The sequence below is a fragment of the Scyliorhinus torazame genome, chromosome 1, assembly GCF_047496885.1.
Source record: "Scyliorhinus torazame isolate Kashiwa2021f chromosome 1, sScyTor2.1, whole genome shotgun sequence".
In the NCBI taxonomy this organism is placed as follows: Eukaryota; Metazoa; Chordata; class Chondrichthyes; order Carcharhiniformes; family Scyliorhinidae; genus Scyliorhinus; species Scyliorhinus torazame.
The window spans coordinates 387,646,138-387,669,074 of NC_092707.1; the positions used below are offsets into that span (position 1 = coordinate 387,646,138).

General features: G+C 43.7%; 1 protein-coding gene across 4 annotated transcripts in view; it reads right to left on the minus strand.

The window, feature by feature from the left end:
- The window catches only part of cnsta (consortin, connexin sorting protein a), a 98,379-nt gene that overhangs the window by 27,787 nt on the left and 47,655 nt on the right, over window positions 1–22,937 (minus strand). For all 4 annotated transcript variants that reach the window (XM_072512880.1, XM_072512871.1, XM_072512878.1 and 1 more), the window contains 4 exons: window positions 19,199–19,229; window positions 11,810–11,896; window positions 9,382–9,493; window positions 940–961 (listed from right to left, as the gene is read on the minus strand). In XM_072512880.1, the coding sequence (XP_072368981.1) occupies window positions 940–961; window positions 9,382–9,493; window positions 11,810–11,896; window positions 19,199–19,229 (252 nt within the window). The remainder of the gene's footprint in view (window positions 1–939; window positions 962–9,381; window positions 9,494–11,809; window positions 11,897–19,198; window positions 19,230–22,937) is intronic.

Genomic DNA, 22,937 nt, shown 5'->3' on the forward strand with positions numbered 1-22,937 from the left:
ATGCTAGCACTTTAACTGACTTCATTGATGTTGTTTATATTAGCTATAACTACGAAATAGAGTATCTAATAAATCTAGACTGGTTCATCTCAAACCATGAGATTTCTCAAAATCTGGCTCAGTGTTTTCTGAAAAATCTAAACAGATTATATGGCATTGAAAGACTGTATGTGAAGCAATGGAGTTTAACCCCTTTTGCATTCCTACAGTACCCTTCACACTCAACCGAATGTTTCAAAGCACTTTACAAGGTAGTGGACAAAGGATATCAGAATGATAAGTATAAAGAAGAGAGGATGCATTTAGGAATACATGGCTGAAGGAAATCACCAAAGTAAGGGTGGGGAAAGATAATGAGACTATTTGAAGTTGAGGATAAGGAGTTAAAACTCTCTATTTAAAAGTACATAAAATCCCCCTTCTGATTATTTACGATAGTCAGTAATGACACAGTAATTGGCTTCTAAGTTAACAGATCTCAACAAACAAGTAATTTGCACTGATCTATAATACTATGTTTCAAGTTCCCACTCCCCCAGGATTAATGAAAACATCACATCCTTGAAGTGAGTCGTGTGTAGCTTTAACAAATCTTTCCAGAAAGTTAAACTCTTCCTTACCAAACAAAAAATACACATTGCATATTAGCCTGAAATATTAAATCTCATTGAAATAGGATATTCGGAGACAATCAGGTAGTCAACCTACACACACAAAAAAAAACTGCAAATTGGTATTGTATAGGTTCCAAAGTTGTATATAGTCACATATCCCTGTGTGTACTCTCCACTTGTCTGACACAAACCAATTTCTTGTTCTCTGTTCCACCATCAGTGGCTGCTCGTTTTCATATTGTGTTCTCTTGCTTTCTGCACTTCTCTCCCCACACATCTCCACTTTGCAATAATCATCATTTTAAACAAAAGTATAAATTCTTACCTCGTTTACTGGTACATTTGGCCTGAAAGAACAATGGAAACCTCCATAAATATTGATTTCACAAGTAAAATTTGACTGGATTTAAATGAAAGTTAAGCCAGGCATCAGCATTTTAACATTGGGACCTTAAAAACAGTGAATGCAATCACTTTCCCAGTATGATGCAGGTTACTGCACAATATGCGTTGTGTCTAATGAGCAATTGGCTAAGTACTTCAATTAATGTTCGTACTGTACTGGAGACAGATAAATTGGCACTGATGACATTGTAAGACTATAGTATTTCTGGCAATGAGTTTTACGACAACGATTTGGATATGGATCTAGTGGGAATGGTGTTGAAATTCATGGACAATCTCAAATTGGGAGGCACTGTTAATTATTTAGAATACAAGGAAAAAACGTGAAGGGATGGATATGGGGGTCTAGTGGGAGTGTTGTTGAAATCCATGGACAATCCCAAATTAGGAGGCACTGTTAATTATTTAGAATACAAGAAAAAACGTGAAGGGATGTTGATAAAATGGGAAAACATGGCAAAATGTAGCAGATGGAATTCAGTGTCAGTGTGATATGATCCATTCACAGTATAATCACTACCAAAATGTAAGTGAGCTTGGTATGATGGATGAGCAGGGATTTAGGGATACACACCCACAGGATATTAAAGGATGCATCTAGGGTTAAGGCCATTAAAAAAGAAAATAGATTTCTGGGTGTTATCACAAGATGTAAAATAAAAGACAAGAAGCAATGTCAGCCTGTATAAAATGAAAAAAATGAAATGAAAATCGCTCGTCACGAGTAGGCTTCAATGAAGTTACTGTGAAAAGCCCCTAATCGCCACATTCTGGCACCTGTTCGGGGAGGCTGGTACGGGAATTGAACCGTGCGGCTGACCTGCCTTGGTCAGCTTTAAAAGCCAGCGATTTAGCCCAGTGAGCTAAACCAGCCCCCTAGTGCGTCCTTCTAGTGCCACCTTATATGGTGCGTTGTATGCAGTATTGGCTCTACACTGTGCAAAAGATATTGAAACTGGAGGGAACTGACCCAAAGGGATCCACTTGGTATTAAAAAATGATTAAAATGAAGACATTTAGAGCAACACACATTACATGACAATATGGTTTGGTGTTCAAAATCATGAAAGAATTTGACAGGGATACTGTGATGTTTAGAACAGAAGACAGGAAAGACTTCTTGGCACAGATAGTTGTGAGACTGTGGAATTCACTTCAATGACTAGTTGTTGAGGCAGAAACTATGTCAACATTCAAGAATAAATTAGATAAATGGATGACGCATAAAGGAATAAACAGATATAGGAACATGGAAGGCAAGTATGATTAGGACTATTTGCTCACACATACAAGTTTTATTACTGACAATAAAATTAGCATATAGGCCCAGAACTTGAGTTAGCGATGGTGTTCTCTAGGTGACTGGCAGCAGTGATGCTATGAAACAGGAAAAGCAGGCAATCACTTCAAAGAATTTTCAGATAGGACACCAGGACGTAAAATACACTGATTATCCATAAGTTTTATAACTTTTACATGGAATGAAATAAAGTTTGGGATATACACATTGGAGTCTGTAATATTATAAACTTAAAAAATCATATTTTAAAAACTACGGAATTATCATAATGGAAATAACCGACAATAGGCAAATATAAAACTAATTTTCCTGGGCCAGAAAGGATGTTCAATAGTAATTATGGCTGAGTACCTTGCTAAAAACCTAGCTATGCCGCAAGGCAAAACTTTTCACGATTTTTATCAGGGCTGTTACGGAGTAAAAAGAGAATTTGTCATTAGTTTAGTAATTTCTAAACATTGCCCTCCCTGGGGACTTCAACAATGCAATCGATGGAGGAGCAGGGAATCAGTGACAGCAACTACTGGATTTCTGCATTTAACTGTGTGTGCATGGATGCACATTTTCACAGACCAATGTCGACAGTTCTACTTTTATTACAATTGCACACTTTGAGTCAACGTATATCAAGTGTCACAGTTTCCTGTTCACAAACTCTAAATAGCTGTAGTTACAAAACTGCAAATGCCGAACATTGCCATCTGAATTATCTACTCAAAATACAACATTTCCCCCACTTTCTTACCTGCTTGAACTATCGCATGTACATGCGTTTAAACTGGCTCTGGATTTAGATCTTGGAAATATTTCTTTCACCTCAACTTTCTACAGTTTATAATGCAATGAAATGTGTTTTTCTCCCTCTATCCTTTGTCTGCATTTTTCTTGTTTAGCTCATATGTTTTCCATTCTTCTTTTTATAGCTTGCTATTAATGCTTCTTTTAGCATGTTTTTGATTCCATATTTGTCCTTCTCTAAATTGCTTATAAACCTCATGCTGACTCATCCTGTTTTTCCTGTAAAAGCCAAGGCGGCAGATGGAAGAACTGCACTGGGGTGAACCTAAGGAACATAAAACAGCCAATATAATTGGCCGGTGAAAGGAGTGATTAGTGGTCAAGTCTGAGACAACCTCATGCTATTCATAAATTTATAGTTCATATATTTTTAAAGGTCACCAATCAAGCACAAAAACCAAGAATAATATCACTATTTATGTTTGGGCCACATTGGGAAAGTTTTAAAAACCAACAAATGATAAGCCAATAAAAATAAAGAAAAGATAAATGATGAAGGTAAACTAACAAATAATATAAAAACAGACAGCAAGAGTTTATTTAAATATATAAACAGGGAGAGAGAGGCCAAAGTGAACATAGGCCCCTTCGAAAATTAGACTGGGGAAATAATAATGGGGAACCAGGAAATGGCAGAGGAGTTAAAGAAATACTTTGCATCAGCCTTCACAGTAGAAGACACTAATACATTCCAAAAATAAATAATCAAGGGCAGAAGTGGAGAAGAGGAACTAAATACAACAATCACTAGGGAAAACTAATGGGGCTGAAGGCCAATTAACGATGGATTGCATCCCAGGATATTAAAGGAAGTAGCGTCAGAGATAGTGGATACACAGGTAGTAATCATCCAAGAATCCTTAAATTCTGGAAAAGTTCCAGAGGATTGGAAAACTGCAATTGTAACACCTTTATTCAAAAAAAGGAGGGAGACAAGAAACTATTGGCCAGTTAGCTTACCATCTGTCATTGGGAAAAGATTAGAGTCCATCAGAAAGGATGTGATAGCAGGACATTTAGATATGCAGAGTATAATCAAGCAGAGTCAGCATGGATTCATGAACAGGAAATCATGCCTGACAAATTTATTAGAATTCTTTGGGTTGGTAATGAGCATGGATCGATGAAGGGGAACCAGAAGATTTACAAAAAGCATTTGATAAGGTACCACACAAAAAGCTACTTAATAAAAGACCATGGTGTTCAGGGTAGTGTATTAGCATGGATAAAGGATTGGTTAATTGATGAGGTTGGAGAGTTGGAATAAGAGGTGCATTTTCAGGATGGCAACCTGTAACTAATGGAGTGCCACAGGGATCCATGCTGGAGCCATAATTACTCACAATATATTAATGACTTGGAAGAAGGAAGTGAATGCACTTTTGCCAAGTTAGCAGATGACACAAAAATAGGTGGGAAGGCAAGTGTCTACAGAGGTATATGGACACGTTAGGTGAGTGGGCAAAAACTTGGCAGCTGGAATATAAGAAAATGTGAAGATATGCACTGTGATTGGAATAATAATCTTTATTGTCACAAGTAGCCTTACATTAACACCGCAATGAAGTTACTGTGAAAATCCCCTAGTCGCCACACTCCGGCGCCTGTTCGGGTGCAGAGAGGGAGAATTCAGAATGTCCAATTCACCTAACCAGCACATCTTTCGGGACTTGTGGGAGGAAACTGGAGCACCCAGAGGAAACCCACGCAGACATGGGGAGAACGTGCAGACTCCACACAGACAGTGACCTAAGCTAGGAATCGAACTCGGGTCCCTGGCGCTGTGAAGCCACAGTGCTAACCACTGTGATAACGCACCGCCCATATAGGATTCTTTGGGCCTTGACAAGGGAGATGCTAAAAGGATGTTTCCTCTTGTGGGAGTCTAGGAGCAGAGGGCATAATCAAAGAGTAAGCCATTTAAGGCAGAGATGAGGAAGAACTTCTTCTTTCAGAGAGTAGTGAATCTGTGGAATTCTTTACCGCAGGGAACTATAATGGCTGAGTCATTAAGAATGTTCAAGGCTGTGAAAGAAAGATTTTTAATCAGTTAGGGAATCAAAGATCATTGGGATAAGGAGAGAAAGTGGAGTTGAGGATTACATCAGATCAGCCATGATCTCGTTGAATGGCGGAGCAGACCCAATGGGCGAGTGGCTTACTTCTGATCCTATGCCTTATGGTCGATTTTAATAGGATAAGATAGGATGTGGCCAAAGTGGACTGGGAGCAGCTACTTGTAGCAAAATTCACATCAGAGCATTTGGGGCCATTCGAAAAGAAAGTTCAGAAAGTACAAAGCCATTATGTTCCTGTAAAGAGTGGAACAAAAAAGTCCTGGATGTCGGGGGAAATACAGGATTTGATAAGGGAAAAAAAAGGAAATGGAAGATACAACGAGGGTTACAAAATTACGAGTAACAGATAGGGTAGAGAGGAAGAAACCTTTCTCCTTAGTTGAGGGGTCAATAACCGGGGAGCATAGATTTAAGGTGCTGGGCCGGGGATTTGAGAAAAAGCTTTTTCATCCAGAGGGTGGTGGGAATCAGGAACTCGCTGTCTGAAAGAGTGGGAGATGCGGGAACCCTCAACATTTACGAAGCATTTAGATGAGTACGTAAAATGCCATAGCATCCAGGCTACGGACCAAGTGCTGGAAAAATAGATTAGAATAGATGGCTATTGCTGACAGGATGGGCAGAAGGGCCTCTGTGTGTTGTATAACTCAATATTTATGGCTGATCCGTAAACAGCCTCTTAAAAAGAGACTTTATAAAAAAATTTAGAGTACGCAATTAGTTTTTTCCAATTAGGGGGCAATTTAGCGTGGTCAATTCACCTACCCAGGGCGCATCTTTGGGTTGTGGGGGCGAGACCCACGGGGAGAATATGCAAACTCCACATGGACAGTAACCCAGGGCCGGGATTGAACCCGGGTCCTCAGCGCCATGAGGCAGCAGTGCTACCCACTGCACCACCCCCAAAAAAATACTTTTCGATCACTAAAATTATGGACATTTCAAGAATAAATTGACCAAGCTCTCATTCTCAATATTTCCATTATAAAGAATAATTGTTTTCTATATTCGTTGAATATTTGTTAGAAGGCCAAGTTCGGTGAGAAAAGAAATTGGCACAGATCAGTTACTGAATCCTTCAAAAGTACAAATTGAGTAGACACTAACTGCAATTCAGCTCAATAATTTAACATTGCAATGGATTTCCCACACCTCATACTTCAGCAACAAACTTAAAGGTGCATGTTAATTTATGAGTTTAACACTGTAGCCACCTAAATTGGCCAGCTCCCGATTTAAAATGGCGAACGGCAAAGGCTGCTGGGAAAGTCAGCCAACATAGACAGAAACCAGCAGCTGCAGGTTTGCTGTGTATTTATCTCTGGAAAGGCCAGACAACAGTGATACCAGCGACCATCACCATAACAATGTAGCAGCCATTTGCATACTGATGAGTAATCCCCAGGAACAATAAGTAACATTTTGGACACACAAAGCGAAGCCAGACTCCTCGGCGCCAGCAGGAGCCAACACAAAGGAGGTGAACGAGCACCTCAAGACCGCCCATCGATCAGGGAACCGCTCCAGTATTGGAGAAAATTGAACCAAGCGATTGGGACAAAGTCCAATCACTTGGGACCAGATACAGGGTCCGCCCCGAAACGCGGGAAGCCCCTGGGGACTATAAGAGTTAAGCCCCAAGTTCAAATCGGTCTCTCTTCACCTCTTCGTCCTGCCCGGGTCACCCAGCAACACGAACCAACATTGACCGTGACCGGTGCAGTGACCACCAAACAAAGTAAGTCTTAATTCAACGCTCGCTACGAGATAGGCGCTCCTAGCTACCAATCCTTACCAACTTTGAATCCCACAGACTCAGAACCCGAACGAAAGGCCATTTGTTCCCCTGACCTGGTGGGCCAGTCCGAAGTTAAGTATAGGCCTGTTAGTTGTAGAAGTAGCTTAGACATAGAATTTGTATGAGTAGCGATTACTGTGTATAATACATGTGCTTTGATTTGAATCTTACTAATCGGTGTATTGGGTTATTGATCATTACTCGGACTTGAACCTCGTGGCGGTATCATAAAGATACCTGGCGACTCGAGAGCAAAGGTAATAAAACAGAGCAATTGAACCAAGGAGAAAATTAGCAACAACACTGAGCAGAAACTAGCAATGTGCAATTAATAATAGCAATAAGTATCAGAATAAAATTAAAATGTTGCAAATACTGTAAGCAAAAGAGTCTAAAATATATGGAAAGAAAAGATAGTAATATTTTGACTAAACTTTGATGAAAGTGCAAACTTAAAATGTTTACTCAATTCCTGCATTTTTTTTACATTTCAGATTACAAACCATGCTTATTTTAAAAAAATCAATATTAACACAAATGTTTTACTTTTATCAATCTGGGTAACAATTTGCTGAAAGTGCCTATGACCGGAACAAGGCTACAAAAATCAGCTTTGGTATAAGATAACCAAGTCATCACTCACCACATATCACAGACCTGCCTCTGACAACGCGAGACTTTGTTCTCACAATTTAGAACAATTTTGCAAGAGCTGACAATTAGAACTATTTCTGATGTTGAGATCAGATTTAAAGAGGAGAATCTGAATGAATTTATTAGCTTTGTGCATGTAATTAAAAGAGCATAGACCCGAGTTAACTGTTTAGGCCAGGTTTGTCCAACCCACATTCCACAAGCCAGATTGAGAAGCTGAAGCCACTGTTCAAACTGCCAGTGAGACAAATAGTGAAGTTTAAGATTCTGCAAGATGTTACTCCTCCGCTCAGTGAAGGAGCGGGAGAGAAAGAGAAGGGGGGGCGGGCACGACATAGAAACTAGGAGTAGGCCATTCAGCCCTTCGAGCCTGCTCCACCATTCAAAAGTCATGGCTGACACCATACTCGCACCATCTCCCCATTCCCCTTGTTGCCTTTAGTGTCTAGAAATTTATTTCCTTCTTAAATATATTCAGTAAACTTGGCCTTGTGGTAGAAAATTCCTCAGGTTCATTGCCCGCTGAGTGAAGAGGTTTCTCCTCATCTCAGTCCTAAATGGCCTATCCTGTATCCTGAGGCTGTGACCCCATGTTCTAGACGCCCCCAGCCAGAGGAAACAACATCTCTGCATCCAATCTGTCCAACCTGTCAGGATTTTATACATTCCAATTAGATCCCCTCTCATTCCTTTAAATTCCAGTGAATACAGGCCCAATTGAACCAATCTCTACTCATCCAACAATCCTACCATCCCAGGAATCAGTGTGGTGAACCTTCATTAATCTTCCTCGAAGTATATCTTTTTTAGTCACACAATACTCCAGCTGTGGTCTCACCAATGACCTGTACAGCTGCAGAAAAACCATCTTGCTTTCCGAATTGCTTTCTCTACCTTCATGTTTGCTTTCAGTGACTGGTGTACGAAGACACCCAGGTCGCTTTGTATGTCAACATTTCCCAATCTATCACCATTTAAATAATACTCTGCCATTCTCTTTGTTCATCTGAAGTGGATAAGTTCACATTTATACACCTTTTACTGCATCTGACATGTATTTGCCCACTCACTCAACTGGTCTATAAATCACCTTGATGCCTCTTAATATCCTCCTCACCACTCACATTCCCACCAAGTGTTGCATCGTCAGCAAATTTGAAATATTACATTTGGTTCCCTCATCCAAATGATTGATGTATATTATGAATAGCTGGGGTCCGAGGGCGGCATGCGTGCAGTGGTTAGCATTGGGACTGCGGTGCTGAGGACCCAGGTTCAATCCCGGCCCTGAGTCACTGTCCGTGTGGAGTTTGCACATTCTCCCAATGTCTGCGTGGGTTTCACCCCCACAACCCAAAGATGTGCTGGTTAGGTGGATTGGCCATGCTAAATTGCCCATTAATTAGAAAAAAAAATAATTGGCCGCTCTAAATTTAAAAAAAATGAATAGCTGGAGCCCAAGCACTGAGATCTAGTCACCACCTGCTTTTTTTTTGGGGGGGGGGGGGGGGAGAATTTGTGCGAAGCCGTAACTTTCTGACGTTTGTTCATCAACCTCTTGAGGGAGAAAAATGGAACTGTTGGTCCCTGAGTGAAAAGGTTTGTCAAGCCTCGTTTAGACAATGCCAATTTCCAGAAATAAGGCAAGAGAAAACTACAGAATTGCATTGTTCTAAGATTTCAATACATTTAATTGACATATTGTGATAATGTAATTGCAAATAGTGAACTTACCTGGAGTGTGTTGCACAGAATCTTTTAAGCTTTACTATTTTGTCATCATCTAATGCTTTAACAGACCTCCCTTCTGAAGTCTCTCTTATGATTGCTGCCTTCTGTTTCACTTCTGCAAGAAAAAAGTCAGCTGTACAGTAGCAGTTTCCAATAAAATTCATGTTGGCTGCCAAAATCTGCAATAAGGGTTTAACAGGAATATAATTAAGTGGAAATCAAATGTAGCAATTATCCAGCCAGAACAGGTCATGCTCTAGTGATACTTAATCTCATGTGTCACTCCTTCATTAGCACAGCAGTTAAATTTTGTCAAACATGTGTTTCAATTAATGCGTTTTTGCACTACATGTCAGCAGCCATGCACATATGATCTTCCAATGATTAAGTCATTGGTTCTCCCAAGTTAATTGTTTCTCGCTCTCTTTCACCACCCTAAACGGTAGTCAATTACCTGTCAACACCAACTTCGTGGCATTAGTGATAGTGGTAGAAAATACAAGATGCCAGTGGTCAACAACAAAATTGAGAAGTCAGCATGGACTGGTGAGAATCTAAAAATAGTTGAGTTTACACCACTGCAGACACTGCAGGGAGGTGGGGGTCACTGGAATAAAATACCCAAGTTTTTAATGTACATTTTATAAATCAGAGGTCATGAATTCTGCAAAATAGTCAAGAGTTAGATCATCCCCTCTACTTCAGATAAACCAGAATTAAAATCATTCATATGGTATTCCTCACAGGCATGAAGTCTCAAAGAACTTTGCATTGAAGAGAAAAACAGGGAGGAAAAATATGAAGCATGGGTATAGGTTTGCAATGAACATCAAAACATTGTAGGAAAATAAAGGATTCCTTTTGCTGCTGATTTCATCTGTCCTTGGCTGTGCAAGGACAAAATTATGAAACTGCATCTGGACATCCTTATTAATAACACCTTAAAATAGTGCAGCTGTATCCAGAACTTCTAAATGTTACAATCCCATTAAAGTTGACACAATTTGGTGAGTGGTTTCCTACTTATAAATTTGCTAATATTTTTAACCACTAATTGTACTTTTTAAACAGAATTAGATAGGATGTAAAGGACAGAAACAGGTCATTTGGCCTCACAGGTCCAAGCCTGTGTTTATGCTCCATATTAATCACCTCCTACTCTACTTCATCTCATCCAATCGACATACTTCTACTCCTTTCTCCCTCTTGAGTTTCTACAGCATTTCCTCAAATGCATTTACGCCAGTCACCTCAACTAAGCTTTGTGGTAGCGCATTCTACCTTCCAACCACTCTCTAGATATACAACTTTTGCCTGTCTTCCTCATTGGATTTATTAGTTACTATCTTATATTTCTGATCCCCAGTTTTGGTCTCACCCATAAGCTGAAACATATTTTCTATGTTTCTTCTCTGTGATGAAAGGTCACAGACCTGAAACATTAATTCTGTTTTTCTCTCCACAGATGCGGACCCAAGTATTTTTAGCATTCTGTTTTTCGCGATGTTGAGAGCTCCAGTATTTTATTTTTGTCTTCAAATCTACTCTATTAACTTCTTTCACAATTTTTGGGACCGCTATCAAATCATATTTCAGCTTTGTCTTCTCCAGAAAGAGAGCCCCGGCCTGTCTAATCTTTCATGGTACATAAAATCGTTAGATTTTTGTATCATCCTTGGAAAATATTATTCACCTTCTCTGAACCCCCTCTATCCCTTTTATAGGGTGGTGGCCGGAATTATGCGAGGTCAAAATCAAGGTTAAACTTAACTTTCCTATTATTTCATAGAATCATACAATGAGATAGCACAGTAGGCCATTTGACCCAGTGTGCCAGTTCTTCAAATGGGCCACTTAATTAGTCCCACTCCCTGCTCTTTTTCCATATCCCAGCAAATCTTTCCTGCAGTAGCTCTTCTGTAGTGGGGAGGCGGTGGTGTGCTGGTAATGCTCACTTGCAAGCCATGAACAAATAAGTCTAGTAGGGCATCTAACCAAATAAGGCCATGCCAACAGTTCTCAAATTAAAACTGCAAGGGAGTCTATTACACACAGGTACAACAAACGTCCTGAAACTCGTGCTTGATATGGTTTCTAAATATTCCTACGGCATAAAACCCAGTTCTTCCCCCTTTCCCTTAATTTCATTTAAAAATAAAATGGCTACTTGCTGCTTCCCCAACAATGCTCCCAGTTATGTACTAGGGAAGATTCCTTTATCTAACATTCATGTGGGCTAACATTACTGAAACCTAAGTAAATGTAAAAGAAAAACTAAAGAGTTCCCAGTTTTAACCTAACTTCAACCCAAATTTGAAAACACCGAACCTTCAGTGAATTGTAGCTGGCAGATATTTGGACCTCAAAATAAATATCAAAAACATATTTAATTAGTGATGGTGTTCATTATGGATATATACTCCATACATACCCCAGTGCTCCTGAATAGCAGCAAGATTTGCCAGCAACTTTTGATGATACAGCTTTTCCAGCTGAATAAACTGTATTGCTTTCTCATCTACGTGTAGCATAAAGGAAAATCACATATTGCTCGTATCAAACGAACTGCAAAATGTTGCTAATTAAAATTGTGTTAATAGCACAGTATGCATGTAGACCAAAATTTATCCAGTAGGAGAGGAATTCCGGGATGCCACCACAAATATTGGATTTTCTTTTTAGGGATTGCAAAGTAGGGTTAACTGAACAATATTGGTCCTAATGGTCAGCAAATGTAAAAGTAAAATTAATTCAGTAGCAATATTAGGAAACAAAATTTAGAGAAAAACTTCATGACAATTAACTATGGTGATGCGAGGGGCAGCACGGTGGCACAGTGGTTAGCATTGCTGCCTACAACGCTGAGGAGAGCCGGCCCTGGGTCACTGTCCGTGTGGAGTTTGCACATTCTCCCCGTGTCTGCATGGGTTTCACCCCCACAAACCAAAATTGTGCAGGATAGGCAGATTGGCCACGCTAAATTGCCCCTTAATTGGAAAAAATAATTGGGTACTCTAAATTTAAAAACAAACAAACTATGGTGATGCATGGGCAGGTCAGGACCGTTTAACTTGGAAGGCAATGGATTTTCGAAACGTGGACAAATAACCTGGGCATGGTTACTATCTGCTGGATTCGGCTCAAAGTTATATAATATTGGATATTGTTTGAAAAAAAGGGGCGTCTCAGAGTTCAGGAAACGTAGGTAGTTGAGAACAAAGGGTTAACTTCATGTGTATAGCCATCATGTAGTTAACTGTACTATTGTAGTGTACTATAGCCTTTCATGCCGTGTGTTTTACTTTTAAGTGAATTAATATTGTTTATTAATTGGGACTTCCGGGTGCAGCGATGACCAGCTGAGTCGCACGTTTCGGCAGCTCCCGGTGGAACGGACTTTTGGGCTCTTAATAAGAGCCCCAACGGCAATTTTAACGGCTAAAAGTACTGTGCGGTAAACCAGAAGGGAATCCCCCCTGGATACGGATGAAAAAGGAGAGGAAGGTGGCCGGATTGCGGTGGATCCTTTAGAGCAGCGGCAAGGAAGGCAAGCAAAAACCAAGATGGCGTCGGAAGGTGGCAGTTTAATATGGGGCCCTGAACAACACGGGTTTTTGAAACGCTGCGTGGAAGAACTCAAAAAGGAAATGAAGAAGGAGCTGTTGGCCCCGATATTACAGGCGATCGAAGGGCTAAAGGAGGAGCAAAAGACCCAGGAGCGGGAGCTTCGGGTCGTGAAGGCAAAGGCTGCCGAGAATGAGGACGACATACAGGGCCTGGTGGTGAAGACGGAGATGCACGAGGCACACCATAAACGATGTGTGGAAAGGCTGGAGGCGCTGGAGAACAACGCGAGGAGGAACAACCTAAGGATTCTTGGCCTTCCTGAAGGTGCGGAGGGAGTGGACGTCGAGGCATACGTGAGCACGATGCTGCACTCGTTAATGGGAGCGGAGGCCCCGGCGGGTCCGCTGGAGGTGGAGGGAGCATACCGAGTGATGGCGCGAGGACCGAGAGCAGGAGAAATTCCTAGAGCCATAGTGGTGAGATTCCTCCGTTTTAAGGACAGAGAGATGGTCCTTAGATGGGCAAAGAAAACTCGGAGCAGTAAGTGGGAGAACGCGGTGATCCGCGTATACCAAGACTGGAGTGCGGAGGTGGCGAGAAGGAGGGCGAGCTTTAATCGGGCCAAGGCGGTGCTTCACAAAAAGAAGATAAAATTCGGAATGCTGCAGCCGGTAAGACTGTGCGTAACATATCAAGGGAGGCACCACTACTTTGAGACGGCGGATGAGGCGTGGACTTTTATCGTGGAAGAAAAATTGGAATGAGCGGGTTATTAAAAAAAGAACGTTTGAAACAAAGTGGTGGGGCGAGTATGGGGGGCGAAGAGGGGGGTAAAAAGGGGGGAAAGAGGAGTTTTATGTTATTAATCCTGCGATGTGGTAACTTTTCTCTCTTCCACAGGAGGTGGTGGGGGGAGGAAAGGAGGTGGAAGAGATGGGGCGTTGGCCATTGGGGGCGGGGCCAAGGGGGAAGCGCGGGCTCGGTTCCCGCGCTATGATAATCATGGCGGGAATAGGGAAGCAGGAAGGAGGGGGCGTCGCACGGTGCGAGCCGAGGTCACGGGGGGAAGCCGAGGTCGGCCAGAGTTTGCTGACTTCTGGGAGTAACATGGGGGGTGTAACTACGCTAGTGGGGGATCTAGCGGGGGGTGGGAGGGGGGAATTATTGGGCTGCTGCTGCTGGGGAGAGGGGGGAGCTGGTATGGGGTGGGATGGGCGGGGGGGGCACCGCCTGGGGGGGACACAGCTGCGTGGGAACCGGGTGAGGAGCTGGAAAAAGGGGATGGCTAATCGACAAGGGGGGGGGGGGTAAAAAGCCCCCCAACCCGGCTGATCACGTGGAACGTGGGAGGGCTGAATGGGCCGATAAAGAGGGCACGGGTACTCGCACACCTTAAGAAACTTAAGGCAGACGTGGTTATGTTACAGGAAACGCACTTGAAACTGATAGACCAGGTGAGACTACGCAAAGGTTGGGTGGGGCAGGTGTTCCATTCGGGGCTAGATGCGAAAAACAGGGGGGTGGCTATATTAGTGGGGAAGCGGGTAATGTTTGAGGCAAAGACTATAGTGGCGGATAGCGGGGGCAGATACGTGATGGTGAGTGGCAAACTACAGGGGGAGACGGTGGTTTTGGTAAACGTATATGCCCCGAACTGGGATGATGCCAATTTTATGAGGCGTATGCTAGGACGCATCCCGGACCTAGAGGTGGGAAAGTTGGTAATGGGGGGAGATTTCAATACGGTGTTGGAACCAGGGCTGGACAGGTCGAGGTCCAGGACTGGAAGGAGGCCGGCAGCAGCCAAGGTGCTTAAAGATTTTATGGAGCAGACGGGAGGAGTAGACCCGTGGAGATTTAGCAGACCTAGGAGTAAGGAGTTTTCGTTTTTCTCCTATGTCCACAAAGTCTATTCGCGAATAGACTTTTTTGTTTTGGGAAGGGCGTTGATCCCGAAGGTGAGGGGAACGGAGTATACGGCTATAGCCATTTCGGATCACGCTCCACATTGGGTGGACTTGGAGATAGGGGAGGAAACAGAAGGGCGCCCACCCTGGAGAATGGACATGGGACTAATGGCAGATGAGGGGGTGTGTCTAAGGGTGAGGGGGTGCATTGAAAAGTACTTGGAACTCAATGATAATGGGGAGGTCCAGGTGGGAGTGGTCTGGGAGGCGCTGAAGGCAGTGGTTAGAGGGGAGCTGATATCAATAAGGGCACATAAAGGAAAGCAGGAGAGTAGGGAACGGGAGCGGTTGCTGCAAGAACTTCTGAGGGTGGACAGGCAATATGCGGAGGCACCGGAGGAGGGACTGTACAGGGAAAGGCAAAGGCTACACGTAGAATTTGACTTGCTGACAACGGGTACTGCAGAGGCACAATGGAGGAAGGCACAGTGTGTACAGTACGAATATGGGGAGAAGGCGAGCAGGTTGCTGGCCCACCAATTGAGGAAAAGGGGAGCAGCGAGGGAAATAGGGGGAGTGAGGGATGAGGAAGGAGAGATGGAGCGGGGAGCGGAGAGAGTGAATGGAGTGTTCAAGGCATATTGTAAAAAATTATACGAAGCTCAACCCCCGGATGGGAGGGAGAGAATGATGGGCTTTATGGACCGGCTGGAATTTCCCAAGGTGGAGGAGCAGGAAAGGGTGGGACTGGGAGCACAGATTGAAATAGAGGACGTAGTGAAAGGAATTAGCAGCATGCAGGCGGGGAAGGCTCCGGGACCGGATGGATTCCCAGTTGAATTTTACAGGAAATATGTGGACTTGCTCGCCCCGCTACTGATGAGGACCTTTAATGAGGCAAAGGAAAGGGGACAGCTGCCCCCGACTATGTCTGAGGCAACGATATCGCTTCTCCTCAAGAAGGAAAAGGACACGCTGCAATGCGGGTCCTTTAGACCTATTTCCCTCCTAAATGTAGACGCTAAGATTCTGGCCAAGGTAATGGCACTGAGGATAGAGGATTGTATCCCGAGGGTGGTCCATGAGGACCAAACTGGGTTTGTGAAGGGGAGACAGCTGAATACGAATATACGGAGGCTGCTAGGGGTAATGATGATGCCCCCACCAGAGGGGGAAGCGGAGATAGTGGTGGCGATGCGGAGATAGTGGTGGCGATGGATGCCGAGAAAGCATTTGATAGAGTGGAATGGGATTATTTGTGGGAGGTGCTGAGGAGATTTGGTTTTGGAGATGAGTATGTTGGATGGGTGCAGCTGTTGTATAGGGCCCCAGTGGCGAGTGTGGTCACGAATGGACGGGGATCTGCATACTTTCGGCTCCATAGGGGGACAAGGCAGGGATGCCCTCTGTCCCCATTACTGTTTGCACTGGCGATTGAGCCCATGGCAATAGCATTGAGGGGTTCCAAGAAGTGGAGGGGAGTACTTAGAGGAGGAGAAGAACACCGGGTATCTCTGTATGCAGATGATTTGTTGTTATATGTAGCGGACCCGGCGGAGGGGATGCCAGAGATAATGCGGACACTTCGGGAGTTAGGAGAATTCTCAGGATATAAACTGAACATGGGGAAAAGTGAGTTGTTTGTGGTGCATCCAGGGGAGCAGAGCAGAGAAAGAGGACTTTCCGCTGAGGAAGGTAACAAGGGACTTTCGTTACTTGGGGATCCAGATAGCCAAGAATTGGGGTACATTGCATAGGTTAAATTTAACGCGATTGGTGGAACAAATGGAGGAGGACTTCAAGAGATGGGACATGGTATCCCTGTCACTGGCAGGGAGGGTGCAGGCAGTTAAAATGGTAGTCCTCCCGAGATTCCTCTTTGTGTTTCAGTGCCTCCCGGTGGTGATCACGAAGGCTTTTTTCAAAAGGATCGAAAAGAGTATCATGAGTTTTGTGTGGGCCGGGAAGACCCCGAGAGTGAGGAAGGGATTCTTATGCGTAGTAGGGATAGGGGGGGGCTGGCACTACCGAGCCTAAGTGAGTACTACTGGGCCGCCAATATCTCAATGGTGAGTAAGTGGATGGGGGAAGAGGAGGGAGCGGCGTGGAAGAGATTGGAGAGGGCGTCCTGTAGGGGGACTAGCCTACAAGCTATGGTGACGGCCCCATTGCCATTCTCACCGAAGAAATACACCACAAGCCCAGTGGTGGTGGCGACTTTGAAAATTTGGGGACAGTGGAGACGGCATAGGGGAAAGACGGGAGCCTTGGTGGGGTCCCCGATAAGAAACAACCATAGGTTTGCCCCGGGGAGAATGGATGGGGGATTTGGAATATGGCAAAGAGCAGGAGTAACGCAACTGAAAGATCTGTTTGTGGATGGGAAGTTCGCAAGTCTGGGAGCGCTGACCGAGAAATATGGGTTGCCCCAAGGGAATGCATTCCGGTATATGCAACTGAGGGCTTTTGCGAGGCAGCAGGTGAGGGAATTCCCGCAGCTCCCGACGCATGAGGTGCAGGACAGAGTAATCTCAAAGACATGGGTGGGGGACGGTAAGGTGTCAGATATATATAGGGAAATGAGGGACGAGGGGGAGATTATGGTAGATGAGCTGAAAGGGAAATGGGAAGAAGAGCTGGGGGAGGAGATTGAGGGGCTGTGGGCGGATGCACTAAGTAGGGTAAACTCATCGTCCTCGTGTGCCAGGCTAAGCCTGATTCAATTTAAGGTGTTACACAGGGCGCATATGACTGGAGCACGGCTCAGTAAATTTTTTGGGGTAGAGGATAGGTGTGCGAGATGCTCGAGAAGCTCAGCGAATCACACCCACATGTTCTGGTCATGTCCGGCACTACAGGGGTTCTGGGTGGGGGTGACAAAGGTGCTTTCAAAAGTAGTGGGGGTCCAGGTCGAACCAAGCTGGGGGTTGGCTATATTTGGGGTTGCACAAGAGCCGGGGGTGCAGGAGGCGAGAGAGGCCGATGTTTTGGCCTTTGCGTCCCTAGTAGCCCGGCGCAGGATACTGTTGATGTGGAAGGAAGCCAAGCCCCCGGGGGTGGAGACCTGGATAAATGACATGGCAGGGTTTATAAAGCTGGAACGGATTAAGTTCGTCCTAAGGGGATCGGCTCAAGGGTTCACCAGGCGGTGGCAACCGTTCGTCGAATACCTCACAGAAAGATAGAGGGAATGGAAAAGAAGAAGGCAGCAGCAGCAGCCCAGGGGGGGGGGGGGAAGGAACCAGAAGGAGTCTCAGGGTTATTAATATATATGTATAATATGTATAGGTCGTTGCTATAAATAATTGTATATTGGATTGTTAAACCATATTTTTGGAGAGTGTTTATCTGAGACAAGGCAGTTGCCATTTAGTTTTAGTTTTCGTTTTTGTTATATATTATTTGTTCTTTGTTTATAAAACAGGTCATTGTTATTTATACTGTTATATTATTGTGTAAAGGATACACAATGTACTGTGATGGTTGACCAAAAATTTTCAATAAAATATTCTTTTAAAAAAAATATTGTTTATTAATTGATCACAAAACAGGCTGGACTATTCCTCCCTGGTTGGCATATCTTTTCTGGCAGTGTACAAATTGAAAATATACATCACTAAGAACTGATGTTCCAAGTTACCCTTCTGGGTTTTGGGATACCCTCACATTTCATACCAGCAGGATTCTTAACACACTGAACTGCATTAATTCAAGGCAGTGACTCAGCATCACCTTCTCAAGGACAATTTAGAATGGGCAACAAATGCTGGCCTGGTCAGCGATGGTGACATCCCAGGAAGAAAGAAAATCAAGTAAACTGCCCTACTCTGTATGTATTGTCGAGTTTCCAGGGTGTTATTAAAGCTAAGTATACCCACAGTTTACAGTTCTGATGTGAGCTTTTAGAAGATGCAGAGGCCATGACAAGTCAAGCCACATAGCAGTGTACATAGCCTTTGCTCTGCTTACAGCCAGGATGTTGATACGGCTGTAGTGCAGCTCACCATGCTGAAACTGGATACTCAAAGCCAAGAGAAAAATATTGGGATTTGTGCAAATTCTACAATCCGGTTTCTTTCAAGTAACCCTGGGTTTGAAATGGCCGTAGGTCCATAGGCTGGGGAGAAGTTCCCACGACTGATCATTATTCAATGACCCTTGTTGAAATTGTATATATAAGTCATTGAGTAAGACAGGATAAAACGTTCACCTATGCCATTGGCATCCTGCAATACTTCAGATCTAGATTTGCACAAATAACCACCTGGATCCGATATTAGAGAACAACTAAAACCAATGAAATTGTACAAGGAGGCATGAAATGCTTGTAAATGCAGAAAGGATACATTCTTCTTCGTCAAAATAGATTTCTGCAATCTGTAAATGAGAAAATAATAATCAACGCTGAGTCAGACTGCCACATTTATGTATGACAGAATACAGTAACTGGATCATAACATGTTACATTGCATGAATTGTTTTGAAGCCACTTCACAGCACTGTTAAACACTGCAGAGAATAATAATCTTTATTGTCACAAGTGGGCTCACATTAACATTGCAATGAAGTTACTGTGAAAAGCTCCTAGTCGCCACATTCCAGTGCCTGTTCGTGTACACAGAGGGAGAATTCAGAATGTCCAATTCACCTAACAAGCACATCTTTCGGGACTTGTGGGAGGAAACCGGAGCACCAAGTGGAAACGCACACAGACATAGGGAGAACGTGCAGACACCTCACAGACAGTGACCCAAGCCAGGAACCGAACCTGGGTCCCTGGCGTTGTGAAGCAGCCGTGAATTACAAGGATTCAATAGGCAAACTATATTCTTTACAAGAAATGCACATCCAAAAAGTCAGTTCTTATTCAGTGATTAACAAATTGGCTGCAATTAACACATTAGGAGAGGCGGTGGCATAGTGATATGGTCACTGGGCTACTAATCCAGAGATGCAGAATAATGGTCTGGAGACCTGGATTCATATCCCACCACAGCAGATGGTCAAATTCCAGTTCAATAAGTCTATCATTAAAAGTCTAATGATGACCATGAGGACATTCTGATTCACTATTGCCCCCGAGGGAAGGAAATCTGCCATCCTTACCTACACGTGATTTGAGATCCACAACAAGCCACTCAGTTCAAGGGTAATTAGGGATGGGCAATAAATGAAATGAAAATCGCTTATTGTCACAAGTAGGCTTCAAAGGAAGTTACTGTGAAAAGCCCCTAGTCGCCACATTCCGGCGCCTGTTCAGGGAGGCTGGTACGGGAATTGAACCGTGCTGCTGGCCTGCCTTGGTCTGCTTTAAATGCCAGCGATTTAGCCCAGTGTGCTAAACCAGCCTAAATGCTGGCCTAGCCAGCGACATCCCATCCAATGAATGAATAAAATTACAAATTGTCCTGCGTATAACTAACATAATTGAAATGCTATTCATTAGTGCAGTTATCAAGGGATTTTAAACATTATCCCTCAACTGAAAACGATTGCCAAAATCTTTTTTTAAAAAGTAAAACAAAGTTATCAAATACAAGTACAAGGGTTGTGGGAAATGCATAGAAACTCTATTAAGTAATATAAAGACCCTGATGGCCATTCATCTCATCCTACAAAAGCAAAGTACTGTATATACTGGATATCTGAAACAGGAACAAAAAAAGCAAGAAAAACTCAGGCAGCATTTGTGGACAGAAGCACAATTGACACTTTAGGTCGATGACCTTTCATGAGAAGTGGAGACCAAAATGGAACAATTAAGCCAATAGAAGGGGGAGGAGTGTAGGAACAATAAAGAAGGCCCGAAAGAGAGTAGAGGCTATGGGAGTTTAAATAACAGAAGATTTCATGATGCAACAAAGTGGTAATGGATGTAGCAAAGAAACAAAGCTAGTGCTCACATGAAGCATGAATTGCTACATTTAAAAATCTGAATGTAAGATGAAGGGATAAAGAAACAAGACAAACACTGACCCAGCAAAACGAGGAAAAAACACATCTGAAATTGAACACCCAAAAGGCTGCACAGTATTGAATCAAAATATGAGGTGCAGCTCCTCCAGTGAACACTGTATGTAGCAGGCTATGGTAGAAAGGTCAGGCTGGGAGCAAGGTAGAGAATTAAAATGTCAAGCAACCAACCAGAAGTTCCAGGTTGTGCTTTCAGACGGAAAGGAGGTATTCCGCAAAGCAATGACCCAGTCTGCATTTGGTCTCCCCAGTCTGGGAACAGTGTCCTCGCAGTCAGCATCACAGAGAAACAGTCATGATTTAAAAGGTGTTTTTGTTTTGGAAGGAGGGATTAACTGAGAAACACGTGTGAAAGTCAGGATAATTACAATAAAGTAATATAAGTAAGCAAAGTAGGGTAAGAGAAGTAAAGTTAGCATAAGGGAAGTAAAGTTAATAGCATTTGTATATAAGCATAATTCTGTTATTAAAAAAGGGTGTAAATAAGGGGCTTAAGGGTAGCCATGGCAGGGGAGCTTGCACTGTGATATGCTCATCCTATGCTATGTGACAAATCATGGAAGCTTCAGTTGTCCCTGGTGATCCCGTGCAAGTGTGTGTGTCCAACTGCAGTTACTGGCTAACCATATTTTATAGCTGGAGCTGAGGGTAGATTCACTGTGGGGCATCCGCGATGTTGATGCTGAGTAAGTCATGGATAGCATGTTCAGTGAGGTGGTTACACTGCAGGTGAAGACTGAACAGGCAGAAAGGGAATGGGTGACCACCAGACAGAATAGAGGAAGGCAGGTTGTGCTCCTGTGGTCATCCCCTTTTCTAACAGAAATATCGCTTTAGATACTGTGTAGGGAAAAGGAGTGGCAGCCAACTTCATGGCACCGTGGGTGAGTCTGATGCACAACAGAGGAGGAGGAAGAACGGCAGAGCTACAGTGGTAAGGGATTCAATTGTAAGGGGAACAAGCAGGCATTTCTGCGGATACAAAAGAGACTCCAGGATGGTATGTTGCCTCCCTGGTGCCAGGGTCAGGGTTATCACGGAGCAGCTGCAGGGCATTCTGAAAGAGATGGGAAAATAGAAATACGGTGGTGATGGTACATATTGGTGCCAACGATATGTGCAGAAAAAGGGATGAGGTCCTGCAAGCATAATTAGTGAGCTAGGAGGCAGATAAAAAAACAGGACCCAGAAGGTAGTAATCTCTGGATTATGTCCGGTGCCACATGCTAGTGAGTATAGAAATAGGAGGTTAGTCCAGATGGATGCAGACATGGTGCAGGTGGGAGGGCTTTATATTTCTGGGACATTGGGACCGTTTTTGGGGAAGTAGTGGGACCTGCACAATCTCAGAATCTACAGTGCAGGAGGCCATTCGGACCATCGAATCTGCACCGCCCCTTCGAAGGAGCACCCCACTTAAGGCCACACTTCCAACCTACCCCTGTAACCCAGTAATCCCACCTAACCTTTTTTGGACACGAAGGGAAATTTAGCATAGCCAATCCACCTAACTGCACATCTTTGGACTGTGGAAGGAAACCGGAGCACCCGGAGGAAACACATGCAGACACGGGGAGAACGTGCAGATTCCGCACAGACAGTGACCCAAGCCGGGAATCGAACCTGGAGCTGTGAAGCAACTGTGCTAACCATTATGCTACCGAGCTGCCAAGGCAGGTGTGTTACACTTGAACCGAAATGGGACCAGCGTCCTTGCAGGGAGGTTTGCTAGCGCTGTTGGGGAAGGTTTAAACTAATTTGGAAGGGGTGGTGGGATCCTGAGTGTATGTTCAGCAAGGGGAGACAGGGAAGGAGGTAAATGAGGAAATTTTGATCAAGGAATCAATTACAGAACATAGAACGATACAGCGCAGTACAGGCCCTTCGGCCCACGATGTTGCACAGAAACAAAAGCCATCTAACCTACACTATGCCATTATCATCCATATGTTTATCCAATAAACTTTTAAATGCCCTCAATGTTGGCGAGTTCACTACTGTAGCAGGTAGGGCATTCCACGGCCTCACTACTCTTTGCGTAAAGAACCTACCTCTGACCTATATCTATTACCCCTCAGTTTAAAGCTATGTCCCCTCGTGCCAGCCATTTCC